This window comes from Eleutherodactylus coqui, chromosome 2 (genome assembly GCF_035609145.1).
Source record: "Eleutherodactylus coqui strain aEleCoq1 chromosome 2, aEleCoq1.hap1, whole genome shotgun sequence".
Taxonomy (NCBI): domain Eukaryota; kingdom Metazoa; phylum Chordata; class Amphibia; order Anura; family Eleutherodactylidae; genus Eleutherodactylus; species Eleutherodactylus coqui.
In genome coordinates, this window is record NC_089838.1 from 179147048 (window position 1) to 179173614 (window position 26567).

At 42.2% G+C, this 26567-nt stretch overlaps 1 protein-coding gene across 1 annotated transcript in view; it reads right to left on the minus strand.

Moving 5' to 3' along the window:
- Positions 1–1429: 1429 nt before the first annotated feature.
- Positions 1430–26567, minus strand: part of HGF (hepatocyte growth factor) — a 169272-nt gene continuing 144134 nt past the window's right edge. Inside the window, exons 12-19 of the mRNA XM_066592010.1 lie at positions 20775–20813; positions 19859–19960; positions 19327–19420; positions 14365–14439; positions 13231–13374; positions 10679–10785; positions 5672–5817; positions 1430–1856 (exon numbers count right to left, since the gene is read on the minus strand). Of these exons, the coding sequence (XP_066448107.1) occupies positions 1686–1856; positions 5672–5817; positions 10679–10785; positions 13231–13374; positions 14365–14439; positions 19327–19420; positions 19859–19960; positions 20775–20813 (878 nt within the window). The 3' untranslated portion in view covers positions 1430–1685. The remainder of the gene's footprint in view (positions 1857–5671; positions 5818–10678; positions 10786–13230; positions 13375–14364; positions 14440–19326; positions 19421–19858; positions 19961–20774; positions 20814–26567) is intronic.

Below are 26567 nucleotides of genomic sequence, written 5' to 3' on the forward strand. Positions count from 1 at the left end.
TGGGACGTAATGGCCAAAGCAACTTGATTCACTGGGTATTCTGGGAGTAAATGTGTTTTTCTCGGTGTGTTGTTGAGTCTTTCCAGCCAGACCAGCCATCGAAGAAATTACAATATTATTCCTTTTACTATGCCTATATGTTAATCAAGTGTCTGATAAGTATTGGTGGGTTTCCTGCTGACTGAAATCAGATTCTGAACTTTTCACACCTCTAGCCATATATAACAGTTTACACACATGTGTAGAAATTGTGTACCGCACTGATGATCAAAATGTAACTGAATTGGCAATCAAATTCCGAAAGATTTGGAATAATTACGGCCCAGAACATGTGTGTGTTTGTAAAGTTGTCCATATTGCAGAGAATTGTTATTTTCCCAAGTTGATCGATAAATATTTCTATATAGAACTTTAGTTATGAAACAGAATTAATACAGATAGTTAAGACCATCATTCAGGAAAGGGCATAGGCAGTAGGCTGTAGCTGAAAACTTCAAGTAGCTGATGGGATCTCAGAATTGTTCCATGCAGGTGTGTATAACTTTGAAGGTAGGTAGAGTTCATGGAGTTTCAATTTAAGTATATGACAATCTACTACCTGAAATATGTATCTTTTATAAGTTCAAAATAAATAAAGGAATGACACCTAGTGTTACATATTAGGTCATTAAAGGGATTGTAGCAAGATTGCAAGTTATCCCCTATCAATTCGATAGAGGATAAATTGCTGATCTGTGGATGTCTCACTGCTGAGACCCCTGCCAATCTGCAGAATGGGATTCCCTTTTCACACTGATGACACAGAGCATTGGCTGAGGATGTGTGGGCAGTGCTCCATTTATTTTAATGGGACTGACTGAAATACTTAAGCAGGTGCCACTTGGGTTTCTCGCCAGCCCCACTGACAATGAATGGAGTGCAAGCACTTTTGTGTGACCAGCACTTTATTCATTCTCCTCCTCACTGTGGGGTTACAATAACCCTGCATTGAGGAGGATGGGGATACGGGACCTCAGATTTCAAGAGCGGTGGGGGTCACAGCAGTGATAACTTGCAATATTGGTACAACCCTTTTAAATAAAACCATGTATCAGAGCAGCATTAGAATATGTTTACATGGGGCAGAAATGCTGTGAAATTTCCGAAGCATTTCTGCAACCAAAACAGAGTTAAAATCCGCACCATTGGTCCACAACTGATTTCAGCAGATACAGTGCTCATCTCTGAAGTCTTTGGCTGCCATCGCACTCCGTCACCTGGTGCCTGGTGGTCTGTACTGAGCATAGTATCACTGGTCAGGTGATGGTACTTCCACATAATCCGGGCAGCAACACTACACTCACTAGAGGCTGCCGGGTGAAGGGGTGCACTGACACCTGAAGACTTCGGAGGTGAGTGCTATGTCTGCTGAAATCAGCTGTGAGCACTTATGGTGTGCATTTTGACTGTATTCTGGTTGCGGAAATGTGTAAACATATTCTTAAAGTCTGTGTAACTACATTTCTTTTTATTGTTCATATAAAAGTTGTTCAAGTATACTCAGGAAATTTGTCACCACATCAACCAAACATCTCAGCAATAAGAGAACATGACAATAAATTAATTACAAAGCACAAGTACAACTTGATTATCAAGTAAAGCTTAGGGAATCATAATTAATGTTATCATAGTGATAATTGTATTGTCTATGCAGATTTGTAAGTTAAGAGAATCTTGTGTATCCATTTAGCATAATAAGCCACTCTAACAAAAATAATCGGTCTGTTCTGGACAGCACAACCACGTCCTGGTATAATGACGCCTTGTACCATATCTGTCTTGTTTTCCGCGCAGACAAGAGGGCCACCATAATCACGCTATGGAAAGAAAAAGCACAGCAGATGCAAATAAATATTGTCAAGCTTTGCATTAATAGATTTTTTTTACTTTCTTTTCTTTCTCATATTTACAGGTCTAATATTTTTTTAATAAAACATTATATAATAAGTTATCGTTCAATTCACTTACAAGATACAATATTCATGGACATTATTAGTTAAATGCCTAAATGAGAAGCTAGTTTTTCAATATTTAATTAGAATTCTCCATATTAAGCATCTTTCTCTGAATAGTGCCATGTACTATTATGTTTAATATGATAGAAGCACACTTAAAGAATAAGGGCCTTTACTCTTTTCCACTGGAAACTTTTTAGGTTGGATTTACCTACATAGAGGCACTTAACAGTTATATCTAAATGGTTCATAGTCATATATGGGGGAATGAGAGGCGTACAGACAAGCTGCAGAAGGTGCTAAATGTTATCTTGTCAAGAGCACATATATAAAGTAAGGTTAGGGTTGAAAAACAGGGATAAAAATATGAACAGAAGCCCACACCATTTTTGTCTGCGGAGACGGCATAACTATGAAGTTCCAATAATTTTGAATGTGTTGACAAGTGGGCATTACCAGCTGGAGGTGTGTCTCTACATACTCTGACATTGTCCAATCAGTGCTGACAGTCAGCCTATGTAGGGACACACCCCTTTCACAATCGGAATGGAAGGAATAAGAGAGAAACGGCACAATGTAAAGTTATAAGAAAAGATGATTCACAATTGTTATTTCATGAGGAGGCAAGTATTTATCAAAACAGACATACTGTATCTGAAAAGATGACTATTTTAGCATATAGATGGAAAATAAATGTACTGTATAGTAAACAATGCAATCTTTGCTATAGTTTAAATCGCACATTACTTCAAAAAGTTTTCCAGGATAATATTTTTTTATTTAGCTCTATTGAACTTAAAAACTAAGAGGTCTTTTTATTCTATATTTGTAAAGAAAACCCCTCTTTGATTCCTTTCTCAATGAACTGAATGCAGCTGCATGTAGATCATACAGAGGCACTTAACTCCATACATGATCCTTTCACTGTCTGAGAAATGTATGGGACACCCTGTAATATTTACAGTTCAGGATGTATCTCACAAGGTGCCATAGGAAGGAAGGACATTGATGATAATGATCATTAGCAGGAGATATTTTTTAGAATTAAACAATAAATATCGGTTGGTGGAATATATAGTGCATCAGACACTCTATGTCTGCAGGCTACTAAGATGTAAATCCAGCGCTGGTTAAAATGGCCTGTCTAACATAGACTTTTGCTATTATTTAGGCTATGTTAAGGATAACAAGACATACACTACACATGATTCTTTTACTTAAAATTGAGCAAGGAAACAATTGAAAAAAAGTTATCCTGCACTACTTTTGGGAGCAGAGCAATCTCCTTTTCAAATGAAGTTATTTTTGTGGGAGGGCCCTTCCATGGAGAACCCCAAGTCATGAAATGCAAGCCTTTATACCACGTAGGACTCCACAGGGGACTTCCAAGCAGACTTGCAAACCTCTGTATAGACCCGACCACGGAAGAATCACACCACCAACTACTATTAGTAGTAAGTTCCTAAACTTCATTTGAAGAGGAGCTTGCTCAGCTCCAAAAGTAGCACAGGATAATGTATTTCAATATTTTCCTTGCTATATTGTCCCGGGGACTGGCTGGTGTCGGGTGAAAATCTCCCGCTGCTTATCATCTCTGGTTTAAAGGGAGCAGGCTAATTTGAAGTTAGAGGGATGCCTCAAATAGGTGCAGCGGCCAATGCTTGTACATTGGGTCAGACTGCGGGCACCAGATGAGTCCCTTCCTACTACTACTATTGTCTTTGGAATATTTATTCCCACAAAACACCGTCAGCGCTTTTCCCAATATATATATATATATATACTAGCTAATATACCCGGCTTCGCCCAAGTTAATTTGGTACTGGTGTTTATCTGGTGTTCACACTGAAATCTTATGAAGTCGTGGTTACTTTAGAGATACCGGAAAAACATATGTTCACCATTTTGCATAGTTCTCTGTGTTACCCAGGAAACACCACGGGAGGTAACCATGCGATGTTTCATTTATATAAAATGACATCAGGAAGTGAGAGAATCAGATTCCATATGTAAAATGTGGACGCTAATTCTTTTGCGCTTAGAATTGAATAATCGAGTTGGGACCCATTAGCTTTATCTATTTATAACATAATCAATGCTCGTGCCAAATTTCACATTTCTATGACACCGGAAAGTGAGAAAATTACATTCCGTACGTAAAATTTGGACGCTAATTCTTTTGCGCTAGAATTGAATATTCGAGTTAGGACCAATTAGCTTTTCCTATTTATGACATAATCAATGCCCGTGCCAAATTTCACGTTTCTATGTGAGAAAATTACATTCCGTACATAAAATTTGGACGCTAATTCTTTTGCGCATAGAATTGAATAATCGAGTTGGGACCCATTAGCTTTTCCTATTTATGACATAATCAATGCTCGTGCCAAATTTCACGTTTCTATGACACTGGAAAGTAAGAAAAATACATTCCGTACGTAAAATTTTGACGCTAATTCTTTTGCGCATAGAATTGAATAATCGAGTTGGGACCCGTTAGTTTTTCCTATTTATGACATATTCAATGCCCGTGCCAAATTTTACGTTTCTATGTGAGAAAATTAGATTCCGTACGTAAAATTTGGATGCTAATTCTTTTGCGCATAGAATTGAATAATCGAGTTGGGACCCAATTACTTTTCCTATTTTGGAGATAATCTATGCTCGTGCCAAAATTCATGTTTCTATGATATCGGGAAGTTGGAGAACTTTTGGCGAGTCAGTGAGTCAGACAATGAGTCAGTCAGTCAGTCAGTGAGTCAGTGAGGGCTTTCAGCTTTATATATATAGATTATCTGTTACGTAAAATTGAGGGATATATTTAGTGTAGCTCTCTGCAGTGGAGAAGCAAATACAATTGAGAAGTACAATCCAGCATTTTAATGGGAGCCCTTTCATGTCTGTTATTTATTCCAAGGTTGCAGTTAAAATGTGCACTTACATAACTGTTCCTTAAAAGTTATTCTCAGAGCCTCCGTAGTGGGGGTCCCAGCACTTTGTAGCAGAAGAACTAATAAATAAAATAGTGTAGGTTGTCCAGAGCAGGCAGTCTGTTTTGCACGCCATTTGTATATTAAAGACACAGCTGCATTTTCTCAATTGAGACCTTTTTATAATTGTTTCTTTTGAGATTCCTAGAAACTTGATTTTCCAGATCTTTGATGATCATAAATGATTTTCCTAAAATGCTGCAAAAAGTTATGCCTGAAAAAGCCATTTCTCTACCCTAGCTATCATATTTGGCTTTCCACTCATCTACTGTTTTACATTAATTTGTCTAGAGGCTAATGTTTTTCTTATCTACAAAAATGACAGAATAAGATTCTGTTCCTGCTCATGATTACATTAACGTACATCTGGTACTATTAGAACTAGGTCTATAGGTTTGCGTCTGCTGTAAGTGCAGCTATCCTTATTTGCTTCTACTCTTCAGTTTTACAGAATGTTTTTTTTATTTCCCATTGGATAAGATATGGAGCTCTTCTAATTCTTCAAAGTTTAGCATTTCCTCATTTTCCCTCACTTAACGTTCTGTCTCACAGTGTTTGATAGATAGAAATGTAGATTTTAATAAGATTGTACAGTGAAAACATTAAAATGAAGCAGAAATGAAAATATGCTTGTTTCTGAACATCAAACGTACGATTATTCTAAATGAATGTTCCTCATTGTCTTACCTCACAGGGTGCAATGTTGGCAGTTTCATTAATAGCACAGATTTCAGACTCATTGACTGTAATCCTCCCCTTGTGATATTCACTGCATTTTTCATTTCCTACAATAACCATTTTTCCATGATGAAGCTGGCCATCATAATTGTTTGCTAGAAAACAACAACTTTATTAAGAATGTTTCATAAAATATGTGTCATATACCAATTAATTCTGTATTTTTTTTAAACTTTATAGTTAAGGAGAACTTTTCTCTTTTGCGTAATCATATAATAAAAGCCTGGACGACTAGGAATTACTTCGTTTCCTAAAGGAAGATAAATTCCAAAAATCCCAAATTAAAGAAATCAGTTAAATCAATTAAAAGTAAACATATTTTTTGTTGGAAGGGCTCTGTGATGATACAGTAATCACAGAGTATGGTTACTTTCACACTTGCCTTAGAGCTCAGTTCAAGGTTTCCATCTCTCTGCTCTATTTTTGGAGGAGAGAAAATAAAAATGGGAAAAAATGGATCATTTTATGTCCTCATTGATTTCAATGGGTTTCAAAAAATGGAAACCAAACAGGAAGGCTTCTGTTTGCTTCCATTCCGTCAAGTTTTTTGGACTGAAAAATACTACTTTAGACTATGCTATTTTCCAGTCCAATAAAACGAAAAACTAACAGAACGGGGAAAAAACTGAAGCCTTTCTTTTTTTTTTCTGTTTTCTTTTTTGAAACCCCTCAGAGATCAATGGGTAATAAAATTGATCAGATTTTTTCAGTTTTATTGCAGTTTCTCCCTTCTAAAAATGGAAACCCTGCACTAAGTCCTATCGCAGGTGTGAAAGCAGCCTACTACTTCTAGGCCTCCTAGTGAATATCTGTAGTAATGTAGTGTGAAGAAGCATGGCTGATTCAATTCCTGTCCAGAGTTATCACAAGGCAAAAAAGCATTACATAGTTCCCATTGAAAACAATGGTCTGTCAGTTTAATGCACAAAACATAAAAGCACCAGATCCCCCATGGTGAGAAAAGCTTTTTGTAAATGCCCTCTGCTCTGGCTAATAGATTTGGGTTTTAAAAAGAGACTCTTCTTCATTAGTACAGAATTCCATGGTAGAATATTTGAAAACACATTTTCTAAAACAGACAACCCCTTTGAAGTCAGAATTCCCAATTTGTAGTACTTTACTGGAAAAGCTATCAAATCATTCCTGGAAAATCATGTAGAACACTGAACATTCTGCATGTGAAACAGTGAGGCACCTAATGGGTCTATGTTCTAATTTTGCTTCTACTTCTGTTGTAATTTTCTAGGTAGAGGGGACAGTCTTATTTCAACATACATTGTACATTCCAATTTGACTCTTAATTATTTGCATTAGCCCGGCCTATCATGGACATGTGCTTTAAAAAGGGACATCTAGAATCACAGAGGTCCTTTTTATGCCCCAACTTCTTTCATCTGCCCAGTATACGATGTAATAGTAATGTATATGTAATTATTATGTATTTATATATATATAACAAAACAATGTAAAGAAAAATAGACACGTGAACACACCCTGAGATGGTGAGAAGGGGCTGTATGCAACACAGCTTGTGATTTTTTATTTCTTATTTTGATTGCATTCACACATTCATAACCATAACATTTTTATTAGTAGACAACAGGAAGATTTTTCTTTGTTGGCTAGAATTTTTATTTTATTTAATTTTTTTTGGGGGGGGGGGGGGCGGCAAGGGGGAAATAAATTGCAGTATTACATTTTTGGAAAATAGAGAGGCACTACTACTTTTGGTAGAGACAAAGGTGAGGCACTATTATTTTGTGGGGGCTGACGGGGTCAGTATAATTTTATGGAAGAAGAGAGGGTCAATATTATTTTATAGGTTCAGAGAGGGGGCACTAGTACTATATAGTTCCAGAGAGGGGGTGCTATTACATTATAAGTCATAGAGTTGCAGTACTAATTTTGAAGGCATGGAGTGGCGCTGGAACTTTCTATATAGAAAAACGTTTGGTACCGTGTTAGCCATTTGAGCAAAACATGATTGTTCCCAGCAAGAGAAACACAATTAAACAGAGAAAGACAGAATTACCTGAGCATTTCTCTAGTCATGGACATGACATAGAAGATATGAAAGATATGATACTGAAAGGTAATTTCAAGTCACAAAGCCATAGAAGAATTTGAGAATATAAATTCATAACAACTTTTGACACTTTTAATAGAGGGTTAAATTATTTATGAGGATTTATGCGTGATTGGGAAGTATGAGAAATCTATAGCACAGATACACTGCTGGCCTGGTGAGCCCCCCTTCCCTCACACTAGGTCAGGGTCTATAAAACCTTCACTCCCTTATCAGTGACTTTTTAAATATGTTTGTATTTCTGTGGTAGTATTCACTAATTCAGGGGCCATAAAACTTTCACTCCCTTCAGCTGTGCTGAACACCCTTTCTGATAGCCCACTGACAGTAGGGCAAGCAGGACCTCTAAAGCATGTTGTCCAAGCTCTAGCCACTCGCCCACCTTAGACACACATAAGTCAAAGGGGCCAACCCCATGACTTCTGTTCTGTAGAACATCTGTCCCTAACAACAGACCACATGTTATATAGGCATAGAAACATGATGCAGCTTCTCTGTTCTGTGCTCAACTGTAAAATGACCGCTGGTTACACTGTGCCTATGTTATATGTGGCTAGGTCATGTGGTGCAGGCATCCAATGAAATTGCAGCTCATATGCAATATGAAGGACATATTTTGTGACATTTAGCAAGGCGCCCGAGCTGCCGACTGGCTTGACAGTCACCTCTGCAGTAGGCATTATGGGAAATTTGATTTTCCAATGATTTTTGCCAAAAATCAGTTCAAAATAAAATCAGGACAATTTAATCGCTTGGCTGATCAAGATAGATAACACTAATTCTAGTGAGTGACTAACCCCCAGGTGTCTAATAGATAATGTATGTGGTGGGGGGATGGGAGTAGGGGTAAAAACAACTGTAGTATTGGGATGAAATGCATGTCAAGTAAATTATCTGTTCCCTAGTACCTGGCCTTTGAGTCTAGGACAGGGAGTCCACTCATGACATCTTTGCACTGGGCCCACTAATGTATTGAAAAAGTCCCTGAGTACATACAGTATGCAGTACACAAGATACATTCAGACAGCAGCAACAATAGACCTGGCATCTGCCTAATCTTGATGGGTGCTGATGATGACCTTGGGTTAGTATGTTTTATCAGCAAATATTGAAGCAATAATAAAATAATATTGTTTTAAGTAACAATGTATAATAATTAGAGATGAGCGAACGTGTTCTTCCGAGCTTGATATTCGTGCGAATATTAGGGTGTTCGGTATGTTCGTTATCCGTAACGAGCACCATGCGGTGTCCGGGTTACTTAAACTTTCTTCCCTGAGACGTTAGCGCTTTTTTTTGGCCAATATAAAGACAGGGAAGGCATTACAACTTCCCCCTGCAACGTTTAAGCCCTATACCACCCCCCTGCTGTGAGTGGCTGGGGAGATCAGGTGTCCGCCTGATATGAAAGTCTGCCCCTCCCGCGGTTCGCTATGGATGCATTCTATATGCGCTCAATGGGGCCAGCGGCAGCAGCGCTGACCCCATTGAGAACATATAGAAGACAAATCCTTCTTCTCTGGCACAGCTGTAACAGCTGTAGCAGAGAAGAACGATGTTTGCCCATTGAATTCAATGGAGCGGCAATACAGCATGTTCCACTGAATGCAATGGGCTGCCGGCGATCGCAGGATGAATGGTCGGAAAGGGGTTAAATATATAACCCCTTTCCTGCAATTCATCCAGAAATGTGTTACACTAAAAATATATACCGGCGTATAAGGCGACGGGGCGTATAAGACGACCCCCCAACTGTCACCTTATACGCCGGTAATACAGTGGAGCAAAGAATAAAAAGCATTACTTACGTTTTTAGATGATCTACGGCACTCCTGCAGGCTGTCACTCCCTCCTGGTCCACGGCAGAGTATTGCTTTCTCCACGAAAGACTTTAAATCCCTGCCTCCAGAAAGACACGTGCCTTCAGCCAATCACAGCCAATGACAATGATGTCATTGAATGGCTGTGATTGGCTGTGTTTCTGGAGGCGGGGATTTCAAGGCGAAATCCCCGCCTCCAGAAACACAGCCAATCACAGCCATTCAATGACATCATTGTCATTGGCTGTGATTGGCTGAAGGCACGTGTCTTTCTGGAGGCAGGGATTTAAAGCCTTTCATAGAGAAAGCAATACTCTGCCGTGGACCAGGAGGGAGTGACAGCCTGCAGGAGCGCCGCAGATCATCTAAAAACGTAAGTAATGCTTTTTATTCTTTGCTCCACTGTATTGCCGGCGTATAAGGTGACAGTTGGGGGGTCGTCTTATACGCCCGGTCGCCTTATACGCCGGTATATATTTTTAGTGTAACACATTTCTGGATGAATTGCAGGAAAGGGGTTATATATTTAACCCCTTTCCGACCATTCATCCTGCGATCGCGGGCAGCCCATTGCATTCAGTGGAACATGCTGTATTGCCGCTCCATTGAATTCAATGGGCAAACATCGTTCTTCTCTGCTACAGCTGTTACAGCTGTGCCAGAGGAGGACGATCTTTATGCTGACAGTGGGGGGGGGGCACTCTTGCCGCTATTGTGGCTTAATAGTGGGACCTGTGAACTTGAGATGCAGCCCACCATGTAGCCCCTCGCCTGCCCTATCCGTCACTGTGTCATTCCCATCACTTTCTTGAATTGCCCAGATTTTCACACATGAAAACCTTAGCGAGCATCGGCGAAATACAAAAATGCTCTGGTCGCCCATTGACTTCAATGGGGTTCGTTGTTCGAAACGAACCCTCGAGCATCGCGGGAAGTTCGTTCCGAATAACGAACACCCGAACATTTTGGTGTTCGCTCATCTCTAATAATAATATAATTTAGAATATTGTATAATAGTAATAGAAAAGTATTGAATATACAAACTCTTACTTCCGGTGTGTCCCCATCCATACACAGCACAAACTGTTTTCTCTGGAATTATACATCCATAGTTTGGCAATTTGATAAGTGCGACATGCTCATTAAGCACTGCTGAACTGTAGAAATAAAAATACAATTAATTTTGGAAAAATAAGTACATCTACAAATCATATAAATAGCAAACTATGACCATATACTTCATATTTGTGTATTAAAGCCACATCTACCTATAAGGAACCCATACTAGCAATCTACTGTAAGAGTAAAATGGAGACAGTCCAAATCAATCTTTATATGTAAAAAGACATACAATGACATTTCACACTAAAACATCAAGTGTTGATGGGATTTTGTCAGCAATTTAGTGTTTTGTTACTATTAAAGGTAATACAATTTATTTAGGTAATACACAGTCAGCCGTGGTGCAAAATAACATCATATAGTACACAAATACAGACTGTGTGTGCTATCTGATGTTCACCAGCCAAGCCAGAAACCTACTGCAAACTGAGCAAGCAAACACCCCGAAACAGCTGTTTGTGTATGGTTTTCTGGCTTGGTTTCTTATTCCCAATCATTGTTTTAAAGACTTGTTAAAAAGTTGTACTTTGATTTGAAGGGATGCTGCCATTAAATAGGTGACGCTGCAGAGGTATTCTTCCATCCTTCTTATTTGCATAAATTACCCATAGGAGCATGCATGGCCTTATAAGTCTCCTCACTGACTTTTCAGGTATCTTCTCACACCCCTTTCTGTGTGTTCTCCTTAGGGATAGATGATGCCATCCTCCAACCCATTCACCACTTAGGTATTTCCACACACTTTTTGGGTGCTCTCCTTAAGGAGAGATGACACCCCTCTTGACCCACATCACAGACCTCTAACCAGCCAAGCCAGAAACCTACTGCACACTGATGAGAGGCAAACACCCTGAAACAGCTGTCTGTGTATGGTTTTCTGGCTTAGTTTCCTATTCCTCCTCATTGTTTTACAGACTTGTTAAAAAGTTTTACATTGATTTGAAGGAATGCTGCCATCCAATAGGTGCCGCTGCTGAGATATTGTTCCATCTTCCTTATTTGCATCTAATGCTCACAAATGTCTAACATTACATTTCCCATTAGTCTTTGAATGAGACATTGTCACAGGCAGTTTCTATACTTGTGCCCCTCCACTGTTGTGGTGACACCTTTATTTTTGTCTGAAGTTGGCAGAAGGCCCTGAGAAGTTAACTGGTCCTTATCCTAGACACCCTTTATCTTGCCATGAGAACTGTAGACCTGTAACTGCCTGTGTGACCTGTTTTTCCTATAGTCTGAGGGCGCCTACCCACTGGCGTTGCCGATTTTCGTGCGTGAAAAACGCAGCGTTTTTCGCACGTTTTCTGTGCCTTTTTTGCGGCGTTTTTCACGCCTTTTTCGCGGCATTTTTCGTTAATTTCCATTGACAATCATGGGTGCATTAAGAGAAAAATAAGGAGACATATGCAACTGACAGTTCCTATGTGAAAAATTGCAACGAAACGGAAAAAAAAACGCCAAATGGACAAGAACACATTCTATGCTAATTGCTCTTCAGAAAAAACGCAATTTAGCATCGCAGGAAAAAAAATCGCCAGTGGGTAGGCACCCTGAAGGTGCTTTCAACACACGCTATATTGATGCAGGTTTTTGCATAACACAAATAACCAGCTATACACAGTCAGGGCTAAAGCAGATGAGTGTGTGCGCAAATACACAAGCGGCTATGGAGCGTTTTTCGCATGAACACATCAAAATCCTTTTTTTTTTACTGTTTAAATCTTGTGCTACAGTAAAAAAAAAAAGTTAAAAAAAAAAGCAGGAAGATAGGTCCTGCCCTATTTTTCTCGCACATAGAAAAATGACGTGTGTAAAAGATAGGGCAAGTCCCATCTTTTTTCATGCGTTCTTAAATCGCGCGATAATCACACTATTCAGAACCAAACCATTGAAATCAATGAATTTGTTTTGGCACGTTCAGCGGATGTGATTTTCACACCCGTAAAATGTTAAGAAGTCACAGCCATGTCTATAAGCCCTCAGAATGAGAACTTTTCTCAATAGTACCTTTGTCTTTTAAAGGGCGCCCCTTCTTGTGTATCACTGCTGAGCATTCCATGTGACTTAATAATACATTTTCTGTGGCTAACGCACATCCTTTGCAGCTGAAGTAGGTTATAGGCAGTAGAATGTGCTAGTAAGTGAGGTACGGGGTGAGTCACTGTACATTTAAGAACATACGTCTTGCTGTGATGTCTTCTGAAGAACTGAGTTTTATGAGAAACACATGTTCCTTACACTTAGACATAATATACTTCAGTTACATTTTATACTTATGTCTCATCCCTAGATCATTGTAAGAAAAAAACATTCTAAGATTTTGTATTTTAATGAAGCTCAAAAACTTGAATTATATTATAGGTACTGGTATCTAATGAAAAATGCAGTTACAGATTCAGTGGCATTCCTATAAACTTTAAAAGCTGAGTGTTTAGAGATTGTGGCCATTGTGACTTTACAAGAAACTCCAATTAACCTACCTGGAAAGTTTTAAAAGAACAAGATGTGATCCTTTTGGTCCATGTACCAGCTGTGAAATATTGAAAACCTGTTTATGCTGCTGTGTCCTGCTGTAGATATTGTGGATTCCAAGCCATATTTCATAGTCTTTTAGGTCGACATCTCTATAATAATGATCACAAATATATCTGTAAGTATGACTTGTAATGACTAAATACCGTAGTGCACATGAACACGGCCAGTAGGGTAACCACAATGCATAGTTAATGTGGTAGCACATATTAGATTTTGCGAGTGTGCGTGGACTGTGGATGATTCCTAGTCACCGGTTGTTCGGGAAAACATGCACCCAATAGTTGGACTTTTCTATTTGATTTTTTTCTCAATGGAATTTCTGATCATATGAACATAACCTATAAATCCAAGTTCTGTTTGTCTAATAACCCTATTAAATGAGTGTGGTGGATGTCAGCTTATGAGTCCAATGTATTCGTAAGGACACTAGTGCCTCCTCCCTGTTGAGTGACAGCAACTACTGTAGACTAAAGCCACTCTCACACAGACATCTTTTTCCGCAATTTGCCACGGTAATTGTGGTATAACGCTCCCACTGATTTTAATGGTGCTTCGCAGATGTGCTGGAATGCAACGCTTTCCAGCGCTGTGATTTTCGAGAACTGTCTGTTCTATTTTTTGTCTATAGCAAACCTCATCAATGATGGGGTGTACTAAAGCCGCTGTCGGAGGCAGGAATGCCGCCTCCAAAAACGAAAGTAAAATCACGGTGCTTTGCCGGAGGCCATGTGTGAAAGTGGCATAACAGTGATAATCAGTGATTAGTGAATATAGCTGCAGGAGGATGGGGGACCATATGGCACATAGTATATTGAAAGATCCAACTTAGATGGTACTGCTATAAGCCAAACATCTCCTCTTAGTCTCTTGAATTAATGTTATCTTAGATGTGTACCGTGACCTATCTTTGTATTTAGGTTTGGTTTAAAGAATGGAGGCTGAGAAGCATTCGGATCAGTGCTCTATTAATGGCTTCATGTACATGGGACAAATATCAACTGAATTAGCTGTTTCCAGTGATTCGAGTGATAATAGTCTCATGTAGACATACGTGACAACTTAAAAACTTTGATGCTTACCCAGAGAGGAAACATTGGCTTGCTGTGAGAACCCATTTCTCATTTACAAGAGATCCTCCACATTTATGTCCATTCCTGTAAGATAAAATAAAGAGCCACAGTTAAATGTGAACTATGATGGTGTGAATCTAAAATGGAGCTTGTGCAGGTATTTTTAGGGTAGGTTTAAAATTTAAAATATTATAGTGTTGGGGGGGATATTATTTTTTTTTACTCTTTGTAAAAAAATCCAGCCCCTTGAAACAGTTGTCGTTTTGCTACAAATCTCGACATGCAGTTACAACTCAGGAAGATATGCAAATGATTAGAGTTGTGGTGTGATTAGATGAAGAGTCTTGCCACCTGAGACCCTGAAAGAGGTTCCACTCTTGGCCTATATAAAGGCTCTCAGATACTACTTATGTGTAGTGACCTCTTTTTCCATTTGTGTAGAGCTTATTGACCACTAGACGCCTCTATGATGTAATCAAAAAGACTTCACACAGGTAACAGAGTTTGAGAGGGGCGCATTATTGGAATGTGAGAAGCTGCATGGTTGTATTGATGCATTGTCTGTTACCTGGGCCGATCTGACCAGACTATTAGGAAGTGTTGGGACCAGTGGATGTGTGAGGGTATGCACACAAGGCGACCAGGCTCAGGATGCCTTTGATAGACCCCAATAGATAGGGTCATCTGATTGTCTGACAAGCAGGAGCAGCTCAAACTGTTTCATTCTCTGCCATCCAGAAATAGGTGGCACCAGGGGCGTAACTATAGAGGATGCAGGGAATGTGGTTGCACCCGGGCCCAGGAGCCTTAGGGGGCCCATAAGGCCTCTCTTCTCCATATAGGGAGCCCAGTACAATTAATAAAACATTATAGTTGGGGGCCCTGTTACAGGTTTTGCATTGGGGCCAGGAGCTTCAAGTTACGCCTCTGGGTGGCACCATCATTGCATGGTACAAGGGACAATGACAGCTCAGCAATACATTCAGGACATCCTACAGCCACATGTGTTGTCTCTCATGGGAGGCCTTCCCAGAGAAATTTTCCAGCAGGACAATGCCTGACTGCACACAGCAAGGGTGTCACAGGAATGCCTGCACAACATTGCCAAACTTCTATGACCTATCTGGTCGCCAGATTTATTGCCAGTGAAAGTATGTATGGAACTATCTGGGACACCAACCCTAACAGCAAATGAGTTTGCAGTATCTAGAACCTCAGCTACAGCAAATATGTACCAATATGCCGTAGGATACAATAAAGAAACTGTATGCCTGCATGCCCGGCAGTATCCCATCTTGTATCCAAGTTAGAGGTGGTACAACAGGGTATTAGAGCCTCCATGCCTGCCTGTATCGCATCTTCTATCCAAGCTAGAGATGGCCGAACAGAGTCCTAAAGCCTCCCTTCAAGTGTTTAGTCTTCAGCAATAAATTATCCCTTCTCTCTGATATTGTAATCACTTATACCAACATTACAATCACACATAGAAAGTCTCATTCCTTCCTGACAACTCCTAGAAGCCTGATTTTTTTTGACAATAAGTGTATATGACATATCATGAATGCTATCCAAGAATTTAAATGTTATTTGATCACTAAAAAGCATTTTGTTTCAATTCACCTTTGGCTAACACAAGATATGTTACTTTTACTCCAGCGCTAGAATGCAAAAAGGGCAGCAATTAAAAAATAGGTTAGCTTTACACAGTTACTCCAAATCACCCAGATGTTTAAAACTTCAGAGAGCTGGACTGGATGAATCCCAGACTAATTTACGGCTGATCTTTATTGCAAGGGAAAGACAAGAGGATAATATAAATGCTTGTTTGTTTTTGTTATTTCTTCTCTTTTTTTCCTGTTGATCTGTTTTTCGATAGGGGGATGAAACATCTGCTTAAACTAAAATATGATTTAGTTATGCCCTATTCTAATCTTTTATATCTGAAAGTGAAGTATGTATCAGTCAGTGAGCTCACTTGCCAATATAGTGCAAGCTGCTGCCTATGCATGTAACCAACCTTAATACAACCACTGATGTGTATTTGTTTTATAGGCTCAGAGGAGGCTGAAGGCTATAAAATCAGGAGTCTGTGAGAGGGGAGGCAAGCCTACTATTTTACATGTCAGGACATGCCATGAGTCATAATAACGTTGGTTTATTCTATAAAGTGCATTGCATACTTTTATTTCAAGAGGCAGTTACAAAGGATGTGTCGGGTATGAACAAAGACTTCATGCTGAGTACAATTATGCACATAGTATGCACTTAGACATTTGAAACTTGTGATAACAATGGTATAAGGTGCCCTAATATTTGCACATATACAAAGCTTTTTCTACTTTATAAACCACACTTTATATTGTGTCCATATTTATTTCTATTACCCTTACGTGAAAATTATTACCTTCTGGCAGGTACAGTAGTAAGATAATAATTATAAAGTAAAAAAAAAATCAACTTACTATATAGATATGTTTTTATATTATGCAGTTTCACTCAGCTGTTGCTTTTATGCATTGGTGTACCAATTTCCAAATTTTCCATAAGGACCCATAGCAAAAGGATGTATTCAAACATGCAGGTTTTGTTCAGGTATTTTGATGCAGTTTTTGATGCCAAAACCAAGGGCAGAATAAAGAAAGAGGAGAAGAAGCATCTTAGTTTTATAGTTTTTCTCCTTTTACGTTCCTTTTATGATATATTTAGCAAATGGAAAGAGGGTAAAATATCTAAAGAAGAATATAATGCAGTCTGCAGAAATTGTAGGGCAAGTGTCAGAAAAACTAAAGCTAATAATGAATTGAGGCTTGCAACAGAGGCCAAAAGCAATAAAAAATGATTTTGCGGTTATGTCAAAAGCAAAAGAAAAGTCAAGGATGCTATTGGATGCTTACAAGATAAAAATGGTGAATTGGTAAGAATGATGTTGAGAAGGCCAAACTTTTAAATTCCTATTTTGTATCTGTTTTCTCTCAGAAAGTAGATGGAACATCAACTCTTCTTTTCTGTGCTATTGGGGAAATAAAAGAATGCAGGCTATCTAAAAGCAGAGATGGTGAAGGAATACTTAGCTAACCTAGGGCTCAGTCACACGGGCGCTTTTATGCGCGTATATACGCGCATTAAAAAAAACTAAACGCGTGACCATGTCTATTGCCACCCATATGTTCTATCTTTTGTAGGTGCGATTTTTTTTTGACGAACGCAGTACAAACGTTTTTACGTGCGTATATCCGTGCGTAAAAACGCCCGTGTGACTGAGCCCTTAAATGAATTCAAGTCTCAAGGTCCAGATAAATTAGTTCCTTTAGTATCCTAGGATTCTAAAGGAAGCAGCGGAGGTAATTGCTGAACCACTCGCCATAATTTTTGAAAATTCCTGAAAAACAGGAGAAGTCCCAGAAGATTGGAAAAGGGCAAATGTTGTCCCTAACTTTAAAAAAGGGATGAAGGTGGATCCAGGAAACTACAGGCCTGTGAGCCTAACTTCTATACCAGGAAAGATCATTGAACAAATTATTAAACGGCATGTATGCAAGTACTTGAATAAAAATGGAGTAAGTAACCAGAGCCAGCATGGGTTTGTAACAAACAAGTCATGCCAGACTAATCTAATTTCCTTCAATGAGAGAATCACCAACTGGGTTGATCAGGGAAATGCGGTGGATATAGTATACCTTGACTTTAGTAAAGCATTTGACAAAGTATCTCATACCATACTTATGAGATCATACTCATACCATCCAACGAGTGGAGCAGGTTACCACGGGATGTGGTGAGTTCTCCTTCAATGGAAGTGTTCAAACAAAGGCTGGATAAATATCTATCTAGGACGATTTAGTGAATCCTGCATTGAGCAGTGGGTTAGACCAGACAATCCTGGAGGTCCTTCAAACTCTACCATTCTATCATTCTATGATCCAAGGCTGATTTTGGCTTCAAAAATTGCATCAGAAGACCTGCATATGAGAATATATCTTCTTTAGGCATATTTTTTAGTTTTTTATCGTCTGAGCTGACTTGCAGACTCAGGGAGGCCGCACACGTATGTAAGTGCATATATGCTCGTTATTGTGGGACATATATGTGCTATGCATGATGCACGATCGTGGACTATTGCGCCCGCATGGGCACATTTTGCTGTACTTAAGTGCAATGCTGTGACTGCTCACATTGGCTTGGTCCCAGCAGCACCATGTTTGAGTATGCGGGATAGCCTACTTAGTCAGCTGACCTAGAAGGCCCAGGTGTTGACACTGGGATTTCAGGCAGACGGGGGCCTTCCGTGTCCAATTGCACAGAAAAATAGAGCATGTCACGTTTTTTCTCCGTGCTTAAAATGCAACTGAAAAATACCACATTTGAAGGAACCCATTGAAGTTAATAAGTTCGATTTGCTGCACATTGCGGGCACAGGTTTTGCAGCTGCAAATGCGCTCATGAGAGGCTGCCCTAATATGTTTCCATTTAGCAATTATGGCACTTTTTTAAATTTTTGAAAGCACATAGCAGAACTAATTTTCAGTGTGACGTCAGCCATCACAAGTGTCACAGCCGTAGGGGGGCTGCAGCAGTGGATCCCAGCAGCGGAAAGGTAAGTATTGCTTAGTTTATTTTTTTAATACAGGGAGCTCTATAAAAGGGATGTTGTAACCAGACAAACCCTTTAATGAGAAAACCTAGATGTACCTGAAAAGTCACCTAGTAATTGGGGTCATTTGATATTTGTTGTAGCATTCGTTATGATGATATTTTCTACTACTGTATGTAGTTGGAAGGTAGCCTGCAATTTTATTAGTTTCATCATGTAGATTCATTCGGAGCTGAGCTGAAGAGCAATCATTTTGAAAATAAATTGATTGTCATGGATATATTACTAACAACTATGTTATTTTATATCGGATTGTGAAGGAGTGAGTCTCTATCACCTTGCTTTTCTCACATCACTAAGCATAGAGGATGATGAGTTACCTTTGTCTCAGGCTGACCATCCATCCTTTTTTGCCCAGCGTTGGATTTCCATTCACAACTCTCACCATTTTTATTGATGCACATGAGCCTGGATCTAAAACCACAATGAAATTACACAGTCAATTTATTTATTTTCATCTATCTGATTGTTGCAAGCACATATTAGGACCTGCAGTACTATGGGTTTCCAGGAGTACATTGCTGCAGGTGTCGTTGGTTTGGCTGGGTAATGATGTGGAGTTCTCCAGACAGCCAATCCCCATGCATCTGCATATATAAATATCAGCCCCTCATGCTAGAGGATCCTGGTCATTATTCATTTCTCATCCTTCCCTCTCAGAACTCTGGTGTCTGGAGTCATGCGTACGATAATGCATTTTTGAGACGTTCTCCCACAAACTTCCATGAAGATGGTTTGGACACGTGATTCCCCTTTTCTCATGTTCTGCTCCCTTACCCTTCTGTCTGGTTCCAAACATCGGATGTCCTTTACGTTCTCAGATGGATGAGGTCTGACACCTTAGTCCCTTACCTGTCAGATGGGTGATGTCTGATGCTCTGCCCCTTATGCGTGTATGTATGCATGCAGGAGGTTCTGGATGGGATTCCTCTGTGTCTGTAGGTGTGCAGATACCTGTTGTGAACAATGACCTGTTCAGTGACTGTTGGTGTGCAGACACTTGGTGTGAACAATGACAGTTTCAGTAGGTGTGGAAATGTTTGGTGTGTATTATGTTGTATTTTGGAATTCCCTGTCTCTGTCGATGTACAGATGCCTGTTGTATGTTATGCCCTCATCTTGTGTTCCTGCCTGTTCCTATCTGGATTTACACAGGTGTCCCTATGTTCCAGCGTAGGGCTGTCCTTATTGGGACGATAACCTAGCTTTTAGGCAGGGTTTCCTTTCCTGTGGTTTAGTTGTCTTGTTAGAGTATGGACTCATAAGATAACGAGGACCCTTAATGTGAGCTTATGTACTTTGGCCAAAATACTAACTAACACCTCGTACTTATTCATATTCCATCAGCTTGTTGTGTTGGTAAGCATTTGGCCGTATGATGTTAATGTAGGGTCTGTCTTCCTGTTTTCCCTTTTGTTGCTAGCTCCTTTGGTTTATGTTTGGTGTAATCCCTTTCCTCCATAGGTGATAGGACGTTTGGTGTGACCGGTATCCGATCATGCACTTCCGTGTAGGCAAGGTGAATAAGACCTGCACCTGAGCGTAACATGTATAAATGAAAATATGCATGCTCAATCCATAAACTATTTTACATGCACTATTAGTATCTGCAACTAATTTTACTCAAAAATATTAATGTTTATTTTTCTAATAAAGTTAGACAAACACAGGAAATACTGCGGCCCCTGCTTATATGTTCTACACAACATTCATGTTTGCAAACATTTTAACAAGAACATAAGAGTAATGTTAGCAGTATTTGACTCACTGTCTATATTTGCCAATGTGCTGGTCGTGTCTCCTTCACCTGGAAAGCAAATGCATCTGGTTAATATTTGTTTCAGGCTGATATATTTTTTTTATTAGGCACTAGAAGTGCAGTGCCTAGAGAGGTAAATTGCAGAAAGTAGTTATGGGTGCCTGACACAGTACGAGTAAGCTACACTGCCAAATGTGGGCAGTGTTGTCAGTGATACTTGTATGAATCAAGATAGCCAAATACATTGATGTTTTCACAGTAATATGTTTCCACTAGTCCAGTAGACTATGTGATCAGTGATTTGAACCCTCATAGGGCTGAGGTCACACGTTTTGACCACTGGAGGGCGATAAGGTGCTGTATGGCTGAGAACTGCATAGCAAAACCACATTTTGTTTACTGCAAATTCCTATAGTTTTGTGGAAACTACATGCCACAATGTCAGAACCCAGCCTAAGACCTTTGTGATACCACTGCACCTGGCAGAAATCAGAAGAGAGCATACAATGACTCCCAGCAATGCAGTATTTGATCTTGAGACTGTAACTTTAAACTATCCTATCTCAACCTAGAAGAAAGATATTTAATAATTCTGCACACATTTGTAATGTTCATTAAATGACATTTTTGGCTTTCAATGATAGGTCTCTTCCAATTAAAATAACTTGCAGCATATTTAAAAAAAAATGCTACAAGATGCCTGTCCAGTAGAGATGAGCGAGCGTACTCGTCTGAGCTTGATACTCGTTCGAGTATTAGGGTGTTCGAGATGCTCATTACTCGAGACGAGCACCACGCGATGTTCGAGTTACTTTCACTTTCATCTCTGAGACGTTAGCGCGCTTTTCTGGCCAATAGAAAGACAGGGAAGGCATTACAACTTCCTCCTGTGACATTCCAGCCCTATACCACCCCCTTGCAGTGAGTGGCTGGGGAGATCAGGTGTCACCTGAGTATTAAAATCTGCCCCTCCCGCGGCTCGCCACAGATGCATTCTGACAGAGATCAGGGAAAGTGCTGCTGCTGCTATAGGGAGAGCGTTAGGAGTGATTTTAGGCTTCAAGAACCCCAACGGTCCTTCTTAGGGCCACATCTGACCGTGTGCAGTACTGTTGAGGCTGCTGTGAGCAGTGTTGCACATTTTTTTTTTTGTATATCGGGCGTGCAGAGCACTGCGTCCTCAGTCTGCAGTCATTGTACAGAGTATAGGGCCAGTACTGGTGAGGCAGGGACAGTGGTACAGGGAAAGAGATATACAGGCTATATAGGCAGTGGGCTTTTTCAAAAAAATTGGGGAAAAATACTGTATTTGTGCTGCCTGTGACCGTCTTCAGTGTACTGCGTGTCTGCTGGGGGTAGTAGTCCTAATTAATACACAGCTAAGCGTTACAGCAGGCGTGCGCAAAATTGTTTCCTGGCTCTGCTATCTCCGTTACATCACCGCCGTCATCCCGCCAGAGGGAAACAGTATACATAATACACGCTGCCTACAGTATCTGTCTGCTGTATCAGCTCAGCATTTTAAAAAATAGAAGCAAAATACTTAAGGCCTACTAGTGGCCTTTGGACACTTGACTGCTTCTGCGCTGTGAATTCCACTAGCTGAGTCATACGCACCTACGTCACAGTGCAGGCGTGCGCAAAATTGTTTCCTGGCTCTGCTGTCTCCGTTACATCACCGCCGTCATCCCGCCAGAGGGAAACAGTATACATAATATACGCTGCCTACAGTATCTGTCTGCTGTATCAGCTCAGCATTTAAAAAAATAGAAGCAAAATACTTAAGGCCTACTAGTGGCCTTTGGACACTTGACTGCTTCTGCGCTGTGAATTCCACTAGCTGAGTCATACGCACCTACGCCACAGTGCAGGTGTGCGCAAAATTGTCTCCTAGCTCTGCTGTCTCCATTACATCACCGCCGTCATCCCGCCAGAGGGAAACAGAATACATAATATACGCTGCCTACAGTATCTGTCTGCTGTATCAGCTCAGCATTTAAAAAAATAGAAGCAAAATACTTAAGACCTACTAGTGGCCTTTGGCCACTTGACTGCTTCTGCGCTGTGAATTCCACTAGCTCAGTCATACGCACCTACGTCTCAGTGCAGGCATGCGCAAAATTGTTTCCTGGCTCTGCTGTGCGTTCTGTAAGTGAAGTCAGCCTCCAACCACAGGCCAATAAGCGGCACATTTAATTACAGCGTTCTGTTTCTGCTCTACTCGTAATATACCATGCTGAGGGGTAGGGGTTGGCCTAGAGGACATGGACGCGGGCGAGGGTGTGGGCACAGGCCGAGCTCCTGATCCAGGTGTATCGCAGCCGACTGCTGCGGGATTAGGAGAGAGGCAAATTTCAGGGGTCCCCAGATTCATCTCACAATTAATGGGTCCACGCGGTAGACCTTTATTAGAAAACGAGCAGTGTGAAGTCCTGTCATGGATGGCAGAAAGTGCATCCAGCAATCTATCGACCACACAGACTTCTACGCCGTCCACTGCTGCAACTCTGAATCCTCTGGCTGCTGCTCCTCCTTCCTCCCAGCCTCGTCACTCCATTACAAGGACACATTCTGAGGAGCAGGCAGACTCCCAGGAACTGTTCTCGGGCCCCTGCCCAGAATGGGCAGCAATGGTTCCTCTCCCACCGGAGGAGTTTGTCGTGACCGATGCCCAACCTTTGGAAAGTTCCCGGGGTCCGGGGGATGAGGCTGGGGACTTTCGGCAACTGTCTCAAGAGCTTTCAGTGGGTGAGGAGGACGAAGACGATGAGACACAGTTGTCTATCAGTGAGGTAGTAGTAAGGGCAGTAAGTCCGAGGGAGGAGCGCACAGAGGATTCGGAGGAAGAGCAGCTGGACGATGAGGTGACTGACCCCACCTGGTTTGCTAAGCCTACTGAGGACAGGTCTTCAGAGGGGGAGGCAAGTGCAGCAGCAGGGCAGGTTGGAAGAGGCAGTGCGGTGGCCAGGGGTAGAGGCAGGGCCAGACCGAATAATCCACCAACTGTTTCCCAAAGCGCCCCCTCGCGCCATGCCACCCTGCAGAGGCCGAGGTGCTCAAAGGTCTGGCAGTTTTTCACTGAGAGTGCAGACGACCGACGAACAGTGCTGTGCAACCTTTGTCGCACCAAGATCAGCCGGGGAGCCACCACCATCAGCCTCACCACCACCAGCATGCGCAGACATATGATGGCCAAGCACCCCACAAGGTGGGACGAAGGCCGTTCACCATCTCCGGTTTGCACCACTGCCTCTCCCCCTGTGCCCCAACCTGCCACTGAGATCCAACCCCCCTCTCAGGACACAGGCACTACCGTCTTCCGGCCTGCACCCACACCCTCACCTCCGCTGTCCTCGGCCCCATCCAGCCATGTCTCTCAGCGCAGCATCCAGCCGTCGCTAGCGCAACTGTTTGAGCGCAAGCGCAAGTACGCCGCCACGCACCCGCACGCTCAAGTGTTAAACGTGCACATAGCCAAATTGATCAGCCTGGAGATGCTGCTGTATAGGCTTGTGGAAACGGAGGCTTTCATAAACATGATGGCGGCGGCGGCCCCGCGCTACTCGGTTCCCAGTCGCCACTACTTTTCCCGATGTGCCGTCCCAGCCCTGCACGACCACGTCTCCCGCAACATTGTACGCGCCCTCACCAACGGGGTTACTGCCAAGGTCCACTTAACAACGGACACGTGGACAAGCACAGGCGGGCAGGGCCACTATATCTCCCTGACGGCACATTGGGTAAATTTAGTGGAGGCTGGGACCGAGTCAGAGCCTGGGACCGCTCACGTCCTACCCACCCCCAGAATTGCGGGCCCCAGCTCGGTGCTGGTATCTGCGGCGGTGTATGCTTTCTCCACTAAACCACCCTCCTCCTCTTCCTATGCAACCTCTGTCTCGCAATCAAGATGTGTCAGCAGCAGCACGTCGCCACCAGTCGGTGTCGCGCAGGGTGGCAGCACAGCGGTGGACAAGTGCCAGCAGGCCGTGCTGAAACTACTCAGCTTAGGAGAGAAGAGGCACACGGCCCACGAACTACTGCAGGGTCTGACAGAGCAGACCGACCGCTGGCTTTCGCCGCTGAGCCTCCAACCGGGCATGGTCGTGTGTGACAACGGCCGTAACCTAGTGGCGGCTCTGCAGCTCGGCAGCCTCACGCACGTGCCATGCCTGGCCCACGTCTTTAATTTGGTGGTTCAGCGGTTTCTGAAAAGCTACCCACGCTTGTCATAACTGCTCAGAAAGGTGCGCCGGCTCAGTGCACATTTCCGCAAGTCCAAGACGGACGCTGCCACCCTGCGGACCCTGCAACATCGGTTTAATCTGCCAGTGCACCGACTGCTGTGCGACATGCCCACTTGGTGGAACTCTACGCTCCACATGTTGGCCAGGCTCTATGAGCAGCGTAGAGCTATAGTGGAATACCAACTCCAACATGGGCGGCGTAGTGGGAGTCAGCCTCCTCAATTCTTTACAGAAGAGTGGGCCTGGTTGGCAGACATCTGCCAGGTCCTTGTAAACTTTGAGGAGTCTACCCAGATGGTGTGCAGCGATGCTGCAATCATTAGCATCACCATTCCTCTGCTATGCCTCTTGAGAAGTTCCCTGCAAAGCATAAAGGCAGACGCTTTGCGCTCGGAAACGGAGGCGGGGGAAGACAGTATGTCGCTGGATAGTCAGAGCACCCTCATTTCTATATCTCAGCGCGTTGAGGAGGAGGAGGAGGAGGGGAGGAGCATGAGGAGGAGGGGGAAGAGACAGCTTGGCCCATGTGTTGCGTACAGGTACCCTGGCACACATGGCGGACTTCATGTTAGGATGCCTTTCTCGTGACCCTCGCGTTACACGCATTCTGGCCACTACGGATTACTGGGTGTACACACTGCTCGACCCACAGTATAAGGAGAACCTTTCCACTCTCATACCCGAAGAGGAAAGGGGTTCAAGAGTGATGCTATACCACCGGACCCTGGCGGACAAACTGATGGTAAAATTCCCATCCGACAGCGCTAGTAGGAGAAGGCGCATTTCCGAGGGCCAGGTAGCAGGGGAGGCGCGGAGATCAGGCAGCATGTACAGCGCAGGCAGGGGAACACTCTCCAAGGCCTTTGCCAGCTTTATGGCTCCCCAGCAAGACCGTGTCACCGCTGTCCAGTCAAGGCTGAGTCGGCGGGAGCACTGTAAAAGGATGGTGAGGGAGTATGTAGCCGATCGCACGACCGTTCTCCGTGACGCCTCTGCCCCCTACAACTACTGGGTGTCGAAGCTGAACATGTGGCCTGAACTTGCGCTGTATGCCCTGGAGGTGCTTGCTTGCCCTGCGGCTAGCGTCTTGTCAGAGTGGGTGTTTAGTGCGGCTGGGGGAATCATCACGGATAAGCGTACCCGCCTGTCAACCGACAGTGACGACAGGCTTACACTCATAAAGATGAACAAAGCCTGGATTTCCCCAGACTTCTCTTCTCCACCAGTGGACAGCAGCAGTACCTAAACAATACGTAGGCTGCACCCGCGGATGGAAGCATCGTTCTCTATCACCATCAAAAACGGGGACCTTTTAGCTTCATCAATCCGTGTATTATATTCATCCTCCTCCTCCTGCTCCTCCTCCTGAAACCTCACGTAATCACGCCGAACGGGCAATTTTTCTTAGGCCCACAAGGCTCAGTCATATGACTTTTGTAAACAATGTTTATACGTTTCAATTCTCATTAAAGCGTTGAAACTTGCACCTGAACCAATTTTTATTTTAACTGGGCTGCCTACAAGCCTAGTTACCAATTAAGCCACATTAACCAAAGCG